Below are 21394 nucleotides of genomic sequence, written 5' to 3' on the forward strand. Positions count from 1 at the left end.
GCCCAGCTCTGAAGGCAGTGCCAACACCAGCAGCAGTGCAGAAGTAAGGCTAGCAGTACAGCAACTCCCCTACAATAACTTTGCAACTCCCCCCCGCAACTCCTTTTTGGGTCAGAATCCCTACAATTATAACACCTTGAAATTTCAGATTTAAATAGCTGAAATCATGACATTTATGATTTTTAAAATCCTTTGACCATGAAATTGACCAAAATGGACCATGAATTTGGTAGGGCCCTAGTTATAGCTACATTTTGTGTCCTACATAATATCTGTGAGGCAAAGTGGGAAAAGCTGCCTCAAAGGTGAATGGCAGAGGTTCAGCAGTTCTCTACTGACTTTAAACAACCAGACACAAGGACCATTACAAGAGCCAGTCTATTTACCTGCTGTGTCGGCAGGTTCGGCCGACCACAGCTCGCCGTCCCAGGCCAATGAGGATGGCAGGAAGTGGCACGGGTGAGGGATGTGCTGGCCACGGCTTCCTGCCACCCCCATTGGCCTGGGATGGCGAACCGTGGCCAATGGAAGTCACGATCAGCCAAACCTGCCGACGTGGCTAAACAAACTGGCCCGGCCCGCCAGGGTGCTTCCCCTGGCGAGCCGCATGCCAGAGGTTGCTGACCCCTGGGCTAGACTGTGGTGGAGTTGCAAACAGACCCTACCGAGCTCATGGCATGGCTGGAGTCCCTGCTCATGTCTTCTCCCTCTCTCCTTCTCCTCACAGTTCTTGGCAGGGATCTCTGTCTCAGACTCCTCCAAGGAATCCAGGGGTGTCCATGGGGTGCTGGTTTTAAAAAATTAAGAGATTCCTCAGAAATATCACATATCTGATAAATGTATGTGAGCTACAACATAAAGCTGTCATTCTCTTGCAAAGCCCCAGCTAGTCTGCTTTGGGGTAGTCTATCCACTACTCAGCATCAGCAGCCTGATTCCTTACTTCCTTAACCTGGTTTCTGCAATTGATAGTGAGGTCCCGGATCAGGCTGCAGGTCTTCTGGAATGTTCATCCCCCTGTTCTGTAAAGCAGCACCTCGAATTCAGGTGCCATAGATCTTCATGGAAGTGCCAGCCCAGGGGTCGTGTCTGAGACACCAGGAGACTCCTCTGTCATCTGCAGCTTTAGCAGGGGTGTCAAGCCCATTCCTGGGGTGCAGTGCAGAGGTTGGACTTTCGGGGGTGAGCAGCGCTCGGGCAGATCCAGGGGGCTCACGCTCCAGAGAAGGGCAGAGTGGGTAGTTACTATGCCAGGCCTGGGGAGAGGCTGAGAGGGGGATGACTTGAGGCATTCAGGTACCTGGCACATGAAGACACCTGCTCCGCACGCCTGCTTGGCCCACAGCTTCAGCAGCTCCCTCCCAGCTCCTCTCACACCCAGCCTCGACCACGTGACAGGGCTGAGCCATTATTTGGGACAGGGCATGCCGGGAAGGAGAGAATCACGTGAGCCCTACAGAGAACCAATGAGGAACGAGTTCTGTTTGGCCCACGCGAGAACAGCGTGTTTCCCTCGCGCAGGGGAGGGGCAGGAAGGGCGTGGTCAAGAGAAGGAACGGAAACTACGTGTACTGGTCACACAGCCAATCAGGAGGGCACTTGTGCGGCCGTCGCGAGGCCCGCTTGCTTTGCCTGCTTTCTGGGGCCTGTGTCGCCTCAGTGCGCGCGCCAAACATCGCCTGCTTCCAGGGTGCTGCCTCGCGCCGGAAGGCTCAGGTCCCACGGTGTGGGGGCGGGCCCACCAGGCGAGGGGGGTGATAGCACGTGACAAGGCCGACAGCCAATGAGAGAAGAAGCTGCGCGTGGCACGCGAAGGCCTCAGGAGCTGTGAGCTGGGCTCGTGGGTTGCGGTGTGGCCCTGCGCCGCGTGGAATTGGCGGCGGGAAGCAGGTAGGAACTCGGAACGCGCGATGGGATCCGCCCGGCATTTTCGCCCCCATTTTGAAGTTTTATTCGAGGAGGTGGCGTGAGGTAGGGGTGTCACGTGAGCTGAGCGGCCCAATCACACGGGATCGCTCTGCCCTGCGCCTGCCAGCGGCGGCTCGGCCTCCCATTCTCGGGGGCGCTTTTGAGGCGAGAGCGAGGTGGGCTACTCCCCAGGCGGTGGTAGGGGGCGCGGTGAGGGAGTGGCGGTTCCCGCGCAGGCTGGGCCCCTCCTCAGCCCCCGGGAAACGGCTACCGCGAGCACGCGAACAGCAGGCGCAGGGCGGGCGTGAGAGCGATCACGTGACCGAGCCCCGCTGCTGAGGGGGCGGAAGGGAGTTCGGGGCAGAGTCGAAAGTCAGACCGTAGCCGCACCGCCGGCTGCATCTCGGCACCGACGCGGGGAGCGCGGCCTGACCTAGCCCCGCTCCGGGAGGCCGCTGCGATTCTCCACTGGCTGCGCAAGGAGCTAGCACCCTTTCAGTGATCCTAAGCGCGGGGGGAGTCTGAAGGGTTTGTGCTGCGGCGAGGCTGGTACCTCGCCAGTTGCCGCCCTGCTGCTGTCGATATCCCCGTCGAGCAGATGGGACCTCGAGTTTATAGCCTCCCCGAGAAGCGCAGGGCTCCCTGCTCCGCGCGGGCTGGGTGGCTGCGGGAGCGCGAAGCCCTGAGGCTCCACCTCCACGGGGTTCGGGGCTGCGGATGAGAGGGGCAGGTCGAGGATCTAGGGTGCTTCGGGCTTCAGACCAGTCCCTTTGGCTTATCTCAGTCATAGTCTGAGCTATACAGCTCTCCTTAGGGCTCCAGCAGCACCGGAGGCCCAACAGGTGAAACCACAGCAGTGTGTCAGTGTGCAGAGCCTCCATGGTCAACAGCGAACGCCCCCCTCAGAAATCTGTCCTGAAGATTACCGTGCTGGCATGCTCCTGCTGCAAACTGAAACCACACGCGCTTGTCAGGGAGCAAGAACATTTCTAGTCTCAGGCATAACAGGGCCACATCTTCTCTTGTATGTGTATGTGGCATCTTGTATGTAACTGGGCTCTTCATTAAGATGGTGATTCTTGCTCTTTTCATTTGTGTTAATGAAACACTTTTCTTCTTACATTTATTGTTGAGCTATAGCCACTATTTCCGTCCTTTTGTTGCATGGATTTTTTTTATCTTGCATATTCTATTTAATACTTTGCAGCTCCATGTGTCACACATTCTAGTATATTCTTTGCTCCTTTATTTTCATAGGTTAGGTTATGGCAGCATAAAGTGCAGAATATGTTGATATATTTCAAAAATCTAATTTCACATTGTGAGAGTGCACCCTTGGATGTACAGTCCTGATCAGAGATATTTCTTTAATTTTGTCTCCCTTGGGAATTATGATATATTTTACTATTGGGGATTATTAGAAGCAATACTTACTAGCAGTGTTACCAGTATTCAATGTATCAGACCCCACGGTTCATGTGAGCCCTACGATGCTTGGGGTGGGGAGGGAGAATGGCAAGGCGATCTAGGTTCTGTAGTTGACAGTGAGGATCCAAAGTTGGTGGAGCATTGTTGGACCTATACTGTGGGATAAAATCCAACAAGGGGGATTTTTCTTTCAGAAGGTGATCAGTGATTGGAATTCTCAGTCTCAGAGGTATTGGCACATTCTTCCTTATTAGGGTTCCTAGAGAAGGTGGATGGGTCTAGATATTAAACCATTGTGACTGTTTAAAAGACATGATCTGGGTTAAATTGGTAGTCAGATTTGGGGTTGTAGGGTGGGTGGTTTTTTGTTTTTTCGTTGTTATGTGACTGTTAGCAAGAATCTTGTCATGATGATAGAGGTGCTCTTCCATTTTCCAATAAATTGGAAAATTAGAGCGGGACAATCTGCCACAGTCAGATGATGTATCCCAAATACTTATATTCATGTGGATTTTTTTTTAAATTGCAGTCCTTTCCATTTTCTTTTATTTCTGTGAGTTGAGGAAGGGGTAGCAATGGGATGGGAATAAGAAGGATGATGGAGGTTTGGGATAAGAAGAAAGTAGCAAGAGGGATAATAGGAGGGAATAATCTGAAAAGGAACAGAGACGAAAAAGAGGATGCAGAAAATTGGGGGTAGATACATGAAAGGGACCTAAATAAGATTGTGTCCACTAGAAAAGTATCATTTGTTCATCACAAGAACCGCTACCTCCAGAAAAGCTCATCTTGGAAATGGGAGGGCTAGAGAAGTAGGGAAAGGATTACTAACCTAATTTGAGTTAAGAATACAACAGAAGGTAGGAGAGCATGCCCCTTATAAAATTGTACTCTTTGTTTTTTTTTTTTAATTGGTGGAATACTGTCCCACTTTGACACGCTTTTATAGTATTAGTACTTTTTTCCTTCTGTAACACTTTCCATCCAATGATCTCAAAATGTTTTGCAAACATTACACTTCATTATCTCAAGTTTAAGATGAGAAAACAGACATGGATATAAAGTAATTTGCCTACGGTTATGCATGATGAGTCTGTGACAGAGGTGGAAATAGAATCCAGATCTCCTGACTTGGTGCACTAGTCAAAAGATCATCCTTCCCATTTTTCTCACCCCTTAAAAAGACAGGGTAACTCTCCCTCCAGCTAAAAAGTGGTGGCCATAGGGCTTGTCTATTCTGTTTATTTAGTTGGCTCAAGGTGGTTGCTAGACATTAACAACCTGGAGAGAGAATACTTGGTTCTGAATTCAAATGAGCCTTCTCCCTTGTCTGTGTCTTATCTCACTTGTTTTTGTTATTGTCTCTTTCACTCCTGGCTTATTCTCTTTTATGCCTCTGGATGAGTGCCCCCTGCAGAGAACTCCTGCACATAGTACATTTTTGGCATGCTTGTAATAAGAGAGTGAAACTGATGAAACTGCATGGTTCTTGTCTGTTTCATTTTCCATCTGCCACAGTTGCTATGACAGGAAGCACAACATTACCTTTCCCTGCTTTATTCCCCTGTTCTATAACTTTCAGAATGGAGAGGGTGAGGAGTGGTTAAAAATATAGCAGACTTATGGTGACTCCCTGAATAGAGAGTGTACGAATGACTTTGTATTATTTTCAGGAAATGTTATCATAATGATATATCTTTTAAAAAATACAATTAAAAGAGCATTCTATTTATCTATGTACTTAAAAATAATCACCACCGTTTTGAGTGAAAACTAACTTCTTACAATTTTTTCCACTTGTTTGTGCACATTGGTTTGTTGTAAGACCTAATCCTGCAATGCCCAGGTAGATACCTGAACTGCTGTGGGGCTTTATGCAGGTATGCTTGCACATTGTAAATTGAAGGATTGGGGCTATAGAGTGGTTTCTTATTTTTAAAGAGAGGACTGAATGGCTCAGAGTACAGAGCCTTGTCGCATCTAGGTCAGTATACAGATAATGCCTGAAGTGGTAGAGACTGAAAGATATTACTCATCAGACCACTAAATGGAAGTGAGTGTGGAATAAGTCGGTGAGTTCATTTTAGTCTCCATTAGGCAGGTGTCCACTACTGATCTGTAAGCAGCGGGGAAATATTTAACGAACATGGAGACTACACTACTTTCTTAGAGAGTTGGTCCTTCCATTATAAGTTTGAGGTAAAATAACAGGGCAGCATGAGAAAGTTTAAATTGCCACTGCCATATTGTAGTTGGTCTGAGGCTACAAAGATGATTTTTCACTTCAGGGCAATTAATCTCATACTTTTAAGTGAATTTAGGACTGGTGAAAAATGACCCTTTTCTTTTTTCTTCCCCTGAAGAAATCCCTGTTATTACACAGCAAGAATGAAGGACTTGGGCTTTCTCCTGCCAAACCGACTGACCCTTCCCTCTAAATTGCTTTTCTGTACAGTTGATTGCACAACTATAACTTCTATATAAAATATTTTCTGAAACCTCTTGCTTGCCTAAAAGACTTTCTAGTTAATTTAGATTTAAATTACACCTTTTGCGGTTACATTAATTTGACTGAGTTTATAATCTGGTGATTTCCTGCTCTAATTTCTATACAATAATCAGTTACTTATGCCAGTTTCTGATATGATTCGCCAGATAACAATGATAGGCCAAGATGTGTGCCGAGTTACATCTTTATAACCCAATCAAAGTCCATGTGGCTTTGTGAGCATAACCAAAGGATGAATTTAGATCAGTTTATGTTGCAAATATATCTCCAAACATTAGTGAATAGAATGTGTTACTTACTCCTTTACATAACACAACCATGGGTCACCCAATGAAATTAACAGGCAGCACATTTAAAACAAACAAAAATAAGTACTTCTTTAGACAATGCATAGTCAACCTGTGGAACTCCTTGTCAGGGGATGTTGTGAAGGCCAAAACCATAACAGTCAAAAAAGAACTAGATGAGTTAATAGAGGATAGGTCCATCAATGGCTATTAGCCAGGATGGTCAGGGATGTAACCCCATGCTCTGTGTCCCTGCCCTGTGTTTGCCAAAAGTTTCAGTGGGCGACCCGATGGATTGCTTGATGATTGCCTGTTCCATTCATTCCCTTTGAAACACTTGGCATTAGCCACTGTTGGAAGACAGGATACTGCTCTAGATGGGCCATTGGTCTGACCCAGTGTGGCCATTCTTATGATGTTAATATATCTGGGTTCCAGAGGTGACAAAATTTACTTGCAATACATTGTTTGTTGTTACAGGTTCTCCAAAGTGGCAAAAGATTATCTGACTCAAATAGCTACATTAGCTAATTTTTTTTAGTGCTTATATAGGATGGAACACTCTTAGGGTATATCTATACTACGGGATTATTCTGATTTTACATAAACCGGTTTTGTAAAACAGATTATATAAAATTGAGTGCACGCGGCCACACTAAGTACATTAATTCGGTGATGTGCGTCCATGTACCGAGGCTAGCATCAATTTCTGGAGTGTTGCACTGTGGGTAGCTATCCCATAGTTCCTGCAGTCTCCCCCTCCCATTGGAATTCTGGGTTGAGATCCCAATGCATGATGGTGCAAAAACAGTGTCGCGGGTGATTTTGGGTAAATGTCGTCATTCAATCTTTCCTCCGTGAAAGCAACGGCAGACAATCATTTTGCACCCTTTTTCCCTGGATTGCCCTGGCAGACGCCATAGCATGGCAACCATGGAGCCTGTTTTGCCTTTTGTCACTGTCACCGTATGTGTACTGGATGCTGCTGACAGAGGCGGTACTGCAGTGCTACACAGCAGCATTCATTGGCTTTTGCATGGTTACCATCCCTATTGCACCATCTGCCATCATAAATTGGCGATGAGATGACAGTTATCAATCATTTTGTACTGTCTGCTGCTGTCATGGGTGCTCCTGGTTGGCCTTGCTGAGGACAAAAATGGGAATGACTCCCTGGGTCATTCCCTTCTTTATGTTTTGTCTAAAAATAGTCAGTCATGCCTAGAATATGGGGCAAATCTGCTAGAGAGCCAGAGAGCACAGCCGCTCCAGGTCAAAGCACCAGAGGTCCCGCAGAAATGATGAGCTGCATGCCCTTCTAGGGGGTGCCCCTGCAACAGCCCCACCTGTTGCTTCCCTCCTCTCACACCCCTCCTGGGCTACCGTGGCAGTGTCCCTCCATTTGTGTGATGAGGTAATAAAGAATTCAGGAATAAGAAACACTGACTTTTTAGCAAGATGATAAAATGAGGGGGAGGCAGCCTCCAGTTGCTATGATAGTCCAGGGAATACAGAATCTTTTCTTTAGACACAAAAGGGGGGTGGGAGGGAGCTGATGGAGCTCAGGCTCCAGCTGCTATGATGAGGACGGTTACCCAGCATTTTGCACCATCTGCCGGGAGTGACAGGGAGTCATTCCCATTTTTACCCAGGCGCCCGTGGCCGACCTCACCGAGGCCAGCCAGGAGCACTCACGAGCTGATGACGGTTTTCCACCATTTTGTACTGTCTGCCATTAGGAAAGGAAGGGGAGGAGATGCTGCTGTTCAGCGCTGCAGCACCGCGTCTACCAGCAGCATGCAGTAGACGTACGGTGACATTGAAAAATGGCAAGAAATGATTTTTTTCCCTTTTCTTTCATGGGGGGGAGGGTGGTAAATTGATGAGATAAACCCTGAACCACCCGGGACAATGTTTTTGACTCTACAGGCACTGGGAGCTCAGCCAAGAATGCAAATGCTTTTCGGAGACTGCGGGGACTGTGGGATAGCTGGAGTCCTCAGTCCCCCCTCTCTCCCTCCATGAGCGTCCATTTGATTCTTTGGCTTTCCGTCACGCAGCACTGTGCTGAGTCCCTGCTGTGGCCTCTGTCTATCATAGCCTGGAGATTTTTTCAAATGTTTTGTCATTTTGTCTTCTGTAACGGAGCTCTGATAGAACAGGTTTGTCTCCCCATACAGCGATCGGATCCAGTATCTCCCGTATGGTCAATGCTGGAGCTCTTTTTGGATTTGGGGCTGCATGGCCACCTGTGCTGATTAGAGCTCCTCTCTGGGCAAACAGGAAATGAAATTCAAAAGTTCGCTGGGCTTTTCCTGTTTACCTGGCCAGTACATCCGAGTTCAGATTGCTTTCCAGAGCGGTCACAATGGTGCACTGTTGGATACCGCCCGAAGGCCAATACTGTCAATTTGTGGCCACACTAACCCTAATCCGACATGGCAATACCGATTTCAGTGCTACTCCTCTCGTCGGGGAGGAGTACAGAAACCAGTTTAAAGAGCCCTTTATATCGATATAAAGGGCCTCGTTGTTTGGACGGGTGCAGGGTTAAATCGGTTTAACGCTGCTAAATTCGGTATAAACACGTAGCGTAGACCAGGCGTTAGTTCTTGTCTGCATTAAAGAGATCAATATACTGTAATGCACCTCAAATCCACTTTTTGAATTCACACAGGAGTGCTTCATTTGATTATCAGCCAGTATTGCAGTGTGGATTGCCAACTAAGACTCCAGTTCATGCTCTTCTTTTTGCATTAAAGCAGGCCTGCACAACTTGTAAAGCGGTGACGACCATATTACTCCAAAGAAAACAGCTGAGGGCCGAACCTCTGCCCGCCCCCCCCCGGCCCTGCCGATTTCCCCTCCCCCAGTGCCACCAACCCCCCCCCAAACAAACGCCCCCCAGCGCCTCCCAGTGCCCCTGAAATACTCTCCTCCTCCCCAGCACCAGCCGCCCCGTAGAAACAAACCCTCCTTCCCCAGCGCTGCCCCACCGAAGCAACGGTATTGAACCTTGGTAATATGTTATAGTGGGCCCCTAAGATAGTAAAAGTAAGGTAAAAGAAAAATGTCTTTTTGCTAGAAGTAGAATAAGATCTTCCCCCAACTTTGTAATCAGTTGCCCTGTTGAATGAATGAGGTGTGAATGAGGAAGGTATGGAAGGCAGGCACCTCCAGACAGCTACAACCCTTGGAGAAGGCATGGGAGCCAGACCAGGTCAGCCACTGACTCCTTGCTTGCCTCCTCAGCCCCCCATCGCCCCGCCTCGCCTCCTCACCCCCTGCCACTGCCCGCCTACTCAGCCCCCCCTGCCGCTGACTCACCTGCCCCCCCCACTGCCTGCCTGCTCACCACCTCAGCCCCCCACCTTGCCTGCCTCTTCAGCCCCCCTCCCTCACCCATCACTTGCCTATCACGCCATGCGGGCTGCACAGTGAGCCCACACGGGCTGCATGCGGCCCCCTGGCCACATGTTGTGCAGGCCTGCATTAAAGTCTTCTTTTCTATATAAAGAAACGTGTTTTTCCTCCAATTCTAACTTTTGAGGTCATGCTTTATAAGTATGGCACAATAGGTCATGTACTGCATTAAAGGCTTGTTTTGTTTAATAAAAATGTATGTAGTGTTTTGTTGTTAAACTTCAATTACCATCTTAATACGGCTTTATACAAATCATGAGCACAAAGTTAATTATCTAGCAAATAAGCAATATATCATTTGCCATTTTTAATATACTAATGCACAATTAATAAGAATCAAAATATTAAAGCTATATAAATTGTTTAAATAGTTGTAAATCAACATATTTAAATAGTTATATTAACCAGTGAGAAGACACCTTTCAGCAGATAACTGAAGAACAAATGGAAAAGTTGATCAAAATTCATGATTTAAATGAATGATTTACAACTGAATATAGCCTTTATACTAGATTGGATACATCTTTTTGCTATCTGGGAGGGTACACTATAACTGCATACATTTATTTATGCAAATTATATAGCTTCAAAGAAAACAGAATAAACCCAAGGGAGAAAACAATAAAGAGGAAAATGAGTGAAAAACAAAAGAATGCAAAAGAATTAAAATCAAGAGGAGGCAGTTTTAAACGTATATATGGTTTAAATGAATGTCTTGTACATTAAGGCTACTGGAATACTTGCTTGACTTTCCAGGTTTCCATCCTACTTCCACTTGATATTTGGAAAACAACCACTGATGCATTTCACTGCTTTCTAGATGAAACTAGTCTTCTGTGCAAAGAAGTTCTAGTAACTTCTCAGAATATTGTTTGAAGCCTTTCTAAAGATGGTGGAACCAGATCCATGCTAAATAAATAACAGCAGCCCCTTGTGATTTGCATGATTCTTGTAATGTTAGAAACAAACAAATCCAGCATATTTTTCTGGTGAAGATGTGTTAGTAATTTAGTATTGTAGAGCAAGGGAGCTCCATTTTAGCAGTAGAACCAATATTTCACATTGACTTTTTGCAGTGATGTTAGGTACTTAAATGGTTCTTTTGTACAGTGGTGATAGATTTAATCATAGACTATCAGGGTTGGAAGGGACCTCAGAAGGTCATCTAGTCCAACCCTCTGCTCAGAGCAGGACTAATCCCCAGACAGATTTTTGCCCTAGATCCCTAAATGGCCCCCTCAAGGATTGAACTCATAAGCCTGGGTTTAGCAGGCCAATGCTCAAACCACTAAGTTAATCTTCAGTGTGTTGCCTCCTAGTATTTTACTTTCAAGTGTTACTTTACCGTTCCTGGCTTTTTTATCTAAAAGAGCAAAGGGGAAATACTTTGCTCTGGGGAGAATGATAGACTATCCATGTTTTTAAATCTGATGCACATGTGTCTATTGTGCCTGAAAAAATGGCTTGGTTTGTGCAGTTTCTTTATTCTGTGATGATCTTGGAATCAAAACTATGAGAGATTATCCCAAATGCATAGGAATAAGCTTCTGTTGCCTAGAAACAGTCATGGGAGGACTGGCCTTCCCTAATGTTACATTAGGCCTGCTAACTATTGGTATTGAAAATTGGATTTCAGTGGCAAAAGGAAAATAATGCTAACAAAACTGAAATAGATGCTTTGATAACATTACTTATTATGATTAGTCATGTATTCAAGTCAAATTTCTAGGTTGTTGGTGCTTTGGTAGCTTGACATTGAACTATCAGTTAGGTCTCCTTGACTTTTTTTGGCACCTTTATAATAAATAACTGTTTCTCTCATACTATGTGCATAGTGTTTTTAAGGTTAAATGACCAGGTTGATGCTCCTTTTTTTAGGGCTGTTCAAATTATATCTGCAAAACAAAATATATCAAGGTGTATTTTATTTATCCCAGCTTTTAATGCTAAGAATTTTTTTTCAGACATTAAACAGGTTTTCACCTATTAGAATTCTCCTTTTCTGGGTTTATACTCAAAAGGACTTGGCTTGTTCTTGATCACAAAATTTTATATTGGTTTCTTCTAGATGCCCAAGCACCTCCTCCCTGGAGGTGGCCTAGGAGAATTTTTAGATACATAATATAAGGAATTGTGACTGGAATTTTAATGCCTACAGTGTGTAATGTGCAATTGTGTGTCCTGCAAATACAAATAAAATACAAAAGTAGCCATTGTGAGAAGCAGTATTTGCCATCAGATTAGAAGTTAATCACTAATGATTTTTAGTTTAAAACGTTTTACAGGATCTTTGTTAGAAAAAGTTAGAAAAGGATGCTTTTGGGCACGCAGCCTGGGCTATGCTGGCTCCTCGCCCCTTTTTAAATATAATTTGTAAGAGAAGTGATCCCTAGATGAAATATGTTCTTGGAGGGCTCTACAAAACAGCCTAACACAAATTTGTATTGACCTGTAGAGGAGCAGTGTTTCAGTACACAGGGAAGGGCAGACCTTACAGTGCTTGATGGTTGGCTGTTGCATGTTTGCCTGACTTCACAGTAGTTTTGTGGGAGTAAATGCTCAGGAGGCGAGTGGGGCGCCCAGCGGGCTGAGCTCTACAAGGGACATAGTCGGAGTTTGACTGCCCCGGAGGTTTAGAGCCCGTGTACGGAGAGGAGCCAGCGCTCGTGTAAACCTAGCAGAGCCCCGTTTGCAGAGGCAGCCCGTGGGCGCGGCCCCTCGCTGTCGGAGCGCGCCTAGGGGTGGAGGGGGCCGACCTGCGGCCGCTCTCTACTGGGGCGAGCAGCCAGCTCCGGGGCCTCGAGTGAGCGCGATGACTCCAGCAGCAGGGGCGGCGGACAATGCCGCTGCGGGGGGGACTGGAGCCGGCCGCGGCTTCGATGGCAGCGTTTCCCTGGGGACGGCGCAGCGCGCCGGGGACCGTACAGCGGCTTCTCTTCGAGAATCTTCCCCTTTCCTCGCCTGTGGGCGGCGTAGGCCCGGGCCCAATGTCGGGGAAGACCCCGACCATGGCACGTGACGGCAAGGCGGCCAGGCGGGAGGGGGGAGTGCGAGCCAGCAGTGCGCCTGCGCGCAGTGCAGCGTCGTTACGTCATACGGATGCGCACGCACGTTCCCCCCAGCTGGTCGACACACGGTCCGTGTGAAGAGAAGGGAGGGGGGAGCCCTCCCCTGCGCACGGTAACGGCGGGGGTGGGGGTGCCAGGACCGGGACTGCCGGACCCCGGCTTGGAGGTGGTGCGCGCAGGTCCGCCTGCCTCTCATGCACCTCCTGCTGGCGGCGTCAGCTGCGAAAATTAACACCAGGCACAGCCACGAGGCTGCAGGGCCCGTGCGCGGGCATCTCCCCGAGACCCCAGTAACAGCGCGAAGCGCCGGCCCGGTGCTGTAGCAGGCACGTGGCGCGGCTCCTCGCATCGTATCCTCTTTGGTGCGGGCCGGGCGGGAGGCGGAGGCTGCCAGGCGCGAAGCGCCTTCGAGTGACTGGGGGCGGGCCAGGCCCTGCGCGCTAGCACTGGGGCTGCCCCTAGCTGCTCTCTCGGCCCACTGCTGCGGCCTCAGCTGTAGCGCAGCGCGATGCACCTCCCATCCCGTGCCCGCCCGCCCCTCCGTCCCCAGTGGGCAGGGCCTCCAGGCCCGGTGACGGGGTCAATCGACGGCGGCTGTAGGGGTTTGCGCGGGGTGTCCGCCGGGCCCCGCTTGTCCGCTGGACTCGAGTGAGGCGGAGTCTACGGGGCTTCCCGGTCCCGAAAAGAAACTCAGGCTAGGGCCGCTGCTTCTTCACTGGCCGCGGCGACTCTTGGTAGAAGCCGATGAGCGCCCACCCGCCGGGAAAGCCAGCCTTGTCGCCCCGAGGCCTCCCGGCATCCAGTCTCCGCCCCAGAAAGCAGCGTCTGTTCAGCCGGCACCCGGCCGAGAAGCCACCTGTTCCCGCCGAGTTCCGTGCGGGGTCGGCACCTGCTGCGCCAGTCCTGCCAGCCGGGGGCTCGCAGAGCGAGGTGCTGCCGAATGCGCCGGGCTGCAGGGCGGCGCCGCCCGATACAGCCACCTTGCGGCAGCCAGCCACAAGTGTTCCCGCTGACTTCAACAGCAGCGCTCTGCGCGCATCGCCTGCTGTCATTGGGCTCATCTCCCTGGCTCTCATTGGCAGTTGGAGAGAAATACTCTCAGCTCCTGCCATTACTGGGCCTGTGACGTCAGCTCGTAGCCAGTCTCCCACTGTCATTTGCTTTTGTGGACACTGGGAGGGATTTGTGATTGAGCATGCAGATAAAATGCACAGTATTATGAATGTGTTGTGAGAAGTGTCCTAAAATAGTGGCATGGATTGAACATGTGTACAATGTGCATATATAAGGAAGTCTGGATCTTAGCACCTGTTGTCTGTTTTGTAGATTAGTAAATTGTTTATTTGGCATTTGAATTTCAAATACTTGGCTTTAAGACTTTGCACTTCTCTAGTATCTTCCGTATAAGAATCTTAACCCAGTTTACAGTGGCCCCTGTCCTTTTTTGTGTGTTCACGGGGTCAGCCTTCATAGATCTTATTGCAGAATTAGGACCAAATTTTCACAACACAACTTCTCAAAACTTGAAAAGCAATTTGGTTTTGTGTTCAAGCCCCAGAAAGGAGCTGGAAATTTTGTAATGCATGTAAAACGCCTATACTATCCATTCTTCACCCCCACAACTTTCAAAAACCCAACATAAAACCACAAGAACTTGAAACTTAAGTATCTGAAAACATACCCAGGATGAAAATGTATCTTCAAACTTAAATGTAACTTTGTTACTGCTGCATGCTAACACACACAAATAAAACAAACTTCTCTTATGAAGAAGAATATGAACAGTTTGGGGTTGACTGTCTTTTTTTTTCTAGCTCTGCTTCTTCACATTATCAGCATGGGCATGCTGGTGGTGATCTATGAAAAGTCTGGGGACCTTGCAGTTTGGGAAAGTCACCATAGGTGAAATCTCCTGTTTTCATTTAGTAGATTGTGTAGGAGAAATGGAAATTATAGTCCAGTAGTACAGCAATTTAGGTTTTGTGTATATAATTAACTAAATATGTATGGGTGGAGAGGGGGAGATTGCTAAATCAGAAGCTGAGAATAGTTTTGAATATTTTCTGATAAATAAGAATAACATGTTGGAACTAGTACATTTAGTTCTCTCTTTTTTTTAGTGTAGTTGGAATTTATTTTCTTGTAGTTTGTTAATCCTTTTTGAAACACAGGCATAGCCGTCCCAATTAATGAGAAATTTCCCATTATATTGCAAATGGACAAGTCTTGCTCCCCCTTGTACAAGTTCATCAGTCTTCAAAAACAGTGGAATTCATTCAGTTTCATGCACTTACTGTGAATTGAGGTCAGCTACTGGTTATTCTTGCCTGGAGACTGCATCCCTGCATTCATTGGCGTGAGGTTTATTGAAGAGTCAGGACATGCTGAGTTGCTCTGAATTATGAAGTTCCACTAGCTGAAATACCAGGAGTTGATCTGTTATATGGAATGATATAACTTTTCTGACCTTTGCCACACTTGAAATCAGATCATAAACAACAGTTATCGGTGTTCCACAGTTAAAGAAACTGCTCTTAAATATCTAATTCATATAAAGTATGTTTGGATTTGGGACAAGTATCTGGCAGAGACATCACTTTCCCCAAGTGACCTAGTGCTACTGACTTCAACTCCACTCCCTTATTCTGGTTCCTTCAGACTATGCGTGTACATAACAAATGAATTTTGTGTTAGTATTGTATTTTACTACACTGCATTTCTTACATATTTAATATGAGGGTGAAAAACTCTGATATTTAGTGTGGACTATGAAAGTTGCAAATATATGTTCTCCAGAATATGAAAAGCAGATGAGCTGAACTAAAAGTAAAGGAATGACACCATACCAAGATGAAGTTCAGGTTTTGTTCCTTAATAAAGTTTACAAAACTCCATTGGTATCTACAAAGTGATGATAGGGTGGAATTGACCATACAAATTGACAAGCTCACTTGTGGATTTTCAATTTTTAAAAAAAAATCTTTTTTAAAGTGATACACCATTTGCGTAGTGGGGGAGTAGAAAGACCATTAATATGCAGATAGGGTCTCTTACATATATATAAAACTGTGGGAGTAATTACAGCATGATTGGAGTCCTTATTTTCATTATTTGCATAACTATCTCATAATCTTACAGTGACACTATTATAGGCAGAACTGATAGCACTGCCTTATAGTTGAGGTTGCCTGACACTTGCCACCATAAGACCCCTGTTTTTAGTTGCTTGTAACTTTGTCACTCTTCAATAGTTTTGGCTGAAAATTTCTGTGCTGGTTGCCTGCTTTGACTGAATTTTTGTGGGAGGTTTCAGCAAAAATGGTTCTGCCATTTCCAAGAATGAGATTGGGGAAAATGTTGGGGTTTTCCATGTTTTTTTTTTAATCTTTTATTGAGAAGACCTAGCACCCCATCTCTCTCTGCTTTGGAGCAGAGACTTGAGGTTTGGTCATGGGCTTGCCTTTGTGAAGGGATGTACCTTTTCCTGTTTTTGTGTGGAAAAAATATCCAAATTTGGCAAAGTTATAACCCTTCCCAATCTCAGTTTGCATATACTTAATAGTGTCAGGAAGAAGTTAAAATTTAGCCAGCAGAAAAGACAGAAACTGCTGAGAAGCAAGGACATAGTTTCTGTCAATACATGATAACTTAGTTCAGCTTATCGGTAAGAAAGAACAATGCTGACCACCCTCAAGGCCCCTGGATATCTATAAGCACTCTTCCCTACCCCTGCCCACCCCTCATCCCACCTATTTGCCCCGAAAGTAGTCACAAATAATTGATGTAATCACGATGGGTCTAATATGTATGTATTGTTCCTACTGTTATCTTTGTTAAAAGTCCTCTTTTTGTTTGTAACAGTGTCTATCTCTATGTACAAATAAATTAATACAAAAAGTATATAACTGGCCACTATGGCACCATATTTTAAAGCTGCTTGTCAATCTTACCGGTACCATAAATAAATCCCTTTCAGTATTGTCTGTGCTTGCCTAATTCTTGGGGAAAATAATATTTTTGCCTCATAGTAGCAACATGTTAGAATTTGGCAGCTAAGTTCTCTGAAGATTCTGTTTACACTAGGTGTACTCTTGGCTGCTGTGGACTTCTGTGGCAATGGGTGCTAAATGAGAGTAGGTAGACTCTCTCATTCTCTCAGTATCCTTTTTGCTGGAACTCAGGCTTTCATCTTGACTTGAAAAGAAGAGGAGGAGTATCTGAACCAATAGGGCAAAAGGAGTAGATTGAGCTGGGTGTTAGAGAAGAGGAGAGAGTGAGATCAGACAAGGAGCTCAGGAGAGGGAGGCAAAAGGACAGAGCAAGAAGGGGTCAAATGTGGATGATCAGGGAAGAAGGATTTGTCACCACTAGGCCAAACTCTGCCTCAGAACCTAGAGTGAAACCCAAGATTCCTGTCATTCACCATTCCTCTGTCATTTTCAAATATATGTGCAACACACTGGCAAAGTGTGTCTCATCCCCCTTTAGTGGCTGTTCTACCCAGAGGATGTTAACCTACTGTTATCTATTCACCACTAGTGGCAGAGGTCTGTGTGGTGAATCTAACTGTTCCCAACTGGCTGCTAATCCATGTGTGGGAGTCAGTATGATTCTACATAACGATATTTCTGTTCTGTTGATTTTTTTGTTTGCTTTTTTAAAATCATAGTTTTTTGTATGTAATTTCCTATATTAAAAGATCATTAATGTTGCAAGATCAAGCACTCAGATTAGGAAATGTCACGTTTAAGGTTGCCTTTGTGACCTTAATTTGCCCCCCTTGTGCGTATGCATTATGGTACAATCTTTAGTTACATGAACAAATAGTTTTTGTTTTTTTAATAGGATGCCACCTCATTCAGTGCATAAGATAGATGGTGCTCGCCTGATGAGTAGATACCCAATGTTTTATCTTTGTCAGTATGTGTATCCATGCTTTATTTACTGCACGCTATTCTAATTCCACAATCTTGAGTCGTCATTCATTCTGACACAACAATGCCTTATTGACTGCACACTTTTCCAACCCTGCTCTGAAGACCAAGTTTTTTATTTTGTCATTGGCTTTTCTGTGGCGCTTATCACAGTAGTATGTGATTTCACAAACAATGAATTTTTTTTCAGAACACTCTCTTGTGAGGTGAGGGATGATATTATCCCCACTTTGCAGATGGTGAATTGAGGCACACAGAGAGTAAGATCTAAAGTGTCTACTAATTTTGGATGGTCAATTTGAGATTATTAGAGACTGATATTTGAGAATAGTTAGCACTAAAACCACTTTATATAGTCAAAATACTGCTCCCATTGACTTTGGTTGCAGCTGTGAGTGCTCAGCACTTCTGCAAATCAGACAGAACAGGGCCTCACGTTGAGCTCCTAGAAAAGGAGAAACTGACCATCCTTGAAACAGTCTGATTTAAATTACTTGTCTAGCATTACATAGCAACTCCCTTGTAGAGGTCGGTGTAGAATCCCCTTCTCCAGAGTAGTTTTCAACTATCTTTGCCAAGAGACCATTCTTTTTCTTCCTGCAGTTCCCTGCGTCATTCACTACACATATTTCAACTTCTGCAAGAAACTGAGGCTAGGGTCTTACAGACAACTGTCTCCTTCACTGCATAACCCTGATTAATCCCAGGAGTACAGTCCATCCTGTGCATTGCATGAGACTTTGGGTCCTGTGGAAAAAAATAGTGTAAGATCATGTAATTAACAGCTATACATATGCAAAAGAGGAGCAACTTAGTTTCCCATGCAACATTAATTCTGACATTTAGGTGCTTGACTTTGCAACCTTCACGTCCTTTTAATGTAGTTTTATGTGTGTAAATATAAAAAAATGTTTCTGTAGTGACCCAGTTACTTCAAATAAAGGGAGGAGTATATTGCATTTGATTGATGCTAACTGGGTCTACTTGTTTGTTTCCAGGATGGTGAACACAGGGGAAAGGCTGTCAGAACCATTTCAAATTTGCAGTTAATTTGAAAGAATTTACAGAAGTGCCCGTTATCATCATGGAGAAACAACAGATTGTGTTGGGTAACCGGGACAGTGGGACAGTATCTGGTGCAGCACCTGCTTTTTTTGTCATCTTGAAACAGCAGCAGGGAAATGGTAAAGCTGATCAGGGAATTTTAGTAGCAAACCGGGATGCCTGTACTCTTACCAGTAGTGTGTCAACTCCAGTAAAATCCAAAGTAAAGACTTGCCTTCCAGCTGATTGTACCTCAGGTAGCATCACTGTTACCCTGGACAACAACAGCATGTGGAATGAGTTCTACCATCGCAGCACAGAGATGATTCTGACCAAACAGGGGAGGCGTATGTTCCCATACTGTCGGTACTGGATTACAGGCCTAGATTCCAATCTGAAATATATCCTAGTCATGGATATCTCTCCTGTGGACAATCACCGCTATAAATGGAATGGTCGCTGGTGGGAGCCTAGTGGGAAGGCAGAACCCCATGTTCTGGGACGGGTATTTATTCATCCAGAATCACCCTCCACTGGTCAGTACTGGATGCACCAGCCGGTATCCTTCTACAAACTCAAGCTTACCAACAATACTCTGGACCAAGAAGGTCATATCATATTGCATTCTATGCACCGTTATCTGCCGCGCCTTCACCTGGTACCTGCAGACAAAGCCACAGAGGTTATCCAGCTGAATGGTCCTGATGTACACACCTTCACCTTCCCACAGACAGAGTTCTTTGCAGTGACAGCCTATCAGAACATCCAGATTACCCAGCTAAAGATAGATTACAACCCTTTTGCTAAAGGATTCAGAGATGATGGACTGAACAGTAGACCTCAGCGTGATGTGAAGCAAAATAGTAGCTCAGAGCATGAAGGAGGTAGTGTTTCCAGCTCTCCCAGCAATCGTGGCCGACATACTGAAACCGATGGATTAGAGTCACAGCAGAGAGATCGAGATTCTTCATTTAGTGGTCAGAATCCATCAGACATTGATTTGGAGAAAGAATCCTTTAATGCAGAACGGGACTTCCTGGATTTCCTGGATGCAGACCTGCCTGTTAGTGATATGCCCAGGTTAAAACAAGAGGTATCTGAAAGGTAGGAGAACATTTCAGTTTTTGTCTATTGGGGGCTGGGTTGGGCTGGACTCCCAGTAAAATGTCAAATGGTGTGTTTTTTGGCAGTGGGGGTGGGAGGGAAGATGGATTTACAACCAGAGTTTGGTTGAAGTGATGTTTCAGAACACTTTGGGTTTACAGAAGGTCTTTTTTTCTCATACATGGACATCCTTCTGCTGAACTGCTGCAGTCCTGCACTTTGACTCATTTACTGTGACTATTGAGAGAGAAGCTGGGGGATCACTGTTCCCCGCAACAAAGACATTTAGAGGGTGAAAATTTCATCTCATAAACTGCAAGGAACTTTAAATAGATCTGATTACTGAAAATCTGAGCCTACTGATCTTTCATTTAGGGCAGTTTGAGGCACTTGTGTGCTGAATCTACTCTTCTTCCAACTCCCACAAAGCATGTGTATTCATCGGTCTTATCTAGCGTACCACCCTCTGACACCTTCCACTGGCTTCTCTCAGCAATGTAGCAAAGCAGTTTAGCCCATACTGCCAGATGACCTGTACCAAGTGAATCTCTGTGTTCTTAACAGTTCCCATTATATGTGCGTGTGTTAGTACAGCCTAGTGAAGTACAGCTTTTTGCTGTATCTTTCACTGCTTTCCCTAAGCAGAACGGTCTACACATACTGTCAGTCTGCCTGTGTCAGCATATTATTGACATAGCTGGCACCTGCAAGATGAAATATACCTGATTTTCTCTACTCCCAGATTTCTTGGCATATATGCCAGAGGCTGGGCTGCCACCTTACTGGGATTGCTGCCAGTTCTCTGCCTATCAGTGCAGCAGAGAGTAGCTAATAGCTCATATCACTAGTTCACCAGTGAAATTAAATAAAGTAACTGTATTTCTATAGTGAAAGATCACTATTAAGGAAAAAATTGTCCCACATGTGGCATAGCTGTAAAGCCACTGCAGCAGCATCTACTACACACAGTGTCTTTTGTAACCAGAAGAGGTTCCCAAACATTAGTGCTCCTTCCATAATTTCAGCTTTAGCAGAAGATGTTCCTCAGTCCCTTCAAGGTGGTCGTTGATCTGGGCAGCAACAAATAACTGTAGAAGTGATAGTTTTCTAACCCCATAAGGCCAGCTGAACCCTGCAGCAGTAATACCTCATGAGAATGTTGGAATCACGCGAGGACCAAGGGGATTATTACTATCTTTATTTTGCAACTTTTTCCAGCTTTAAGGCAGGACAAATAAGAGTTTCTCCTAAATTTCTCATGTATTCATGAACAGAAGGCAGAAGTCTCCTAAGGAGAACCTCTAGGTCAAGAGACCTGTATCCAAACTAATTCTTTAGAGTAAGAGAATTCTAATTTTTAAGAGCACTTGTGACCAAAGTGGGAAGGTGTTGGTCTAATGTGTTCCTTATTGTCATGTTTTTGTTGTTTATTTTCAATATCACCTTTCAGAAATTCAGATTTAAAAAAAAATAAACTAATCTTGTGAAAAGTATTCTCAAAAGTGATCCCTCCTCTTTAGCCTGGGCCACTATCAGTCCCAAAAGATTTTGTTTAGAACTTGGAGCAGGTGTCTTTGGAAAAATGTTATAAGTTTATAAGATGCCCCAGTCTTGCAGCTGGACACATGTAGGCACAAGGGGCTTTACTGAGTTCTTTCTTTTTTGGGGTTGGAGGAATGTCCTGCATAA

At 45.5% G+C, this 21394-nt stretch overlaps 1 protein-coding gene across 7 annotated transcripts in view; it reads left to right on the forward strand.

The window, feature by feature from the left end:
* The first annotated feature begins 638 nt into the window (after positions 1-638).
* MGA (MAX dimerization protein MGA) overlaps positions 639-21394 on the forward strand; it is a 100635-nt gene continuing 79879 nt past the window's right edge. For 3 of the 7 annotated variants that reach the window (XM_030559538.1, XM_030559544.1, XM_030559545.1), the window contains exons 1-2: positions 639-1890; positions 18556-19705. In XM_030559538.1, coding sequence (XP_030415398.1) covers positions 18642-19705 — 1064 coding nt within the window. In that variant the 5' untranslated portion in view covers positions 639-1890; positions 18556-18641. Of the gene's footprint in view, positions 1891-2015; positions 2085-12496; positions 12736-14437; positions 14526-18555; positions 19706-21394 lie in introns of those variants that run through there. The other 4 variants (XM_030559542.1, XM_030559541.1, XM_030559543.1 and 1 more) reach the window with 4 other exon arrangements.

Source organism: Gopherus evgoodei, chromosome 4 (genome assembly GCF_007399415.2).
Source record: "Gopherus evgoodei ecotype Sinaloan lineage chromosome 4, rGopEvg1_v1.p, whole genome shotgun sequence".
NCBI classification, from domain to species: Eukaryota; Metazoa; Chordata; order Testudines; family Testudinidae; genus Gopherus; species Gopherus evgoodei.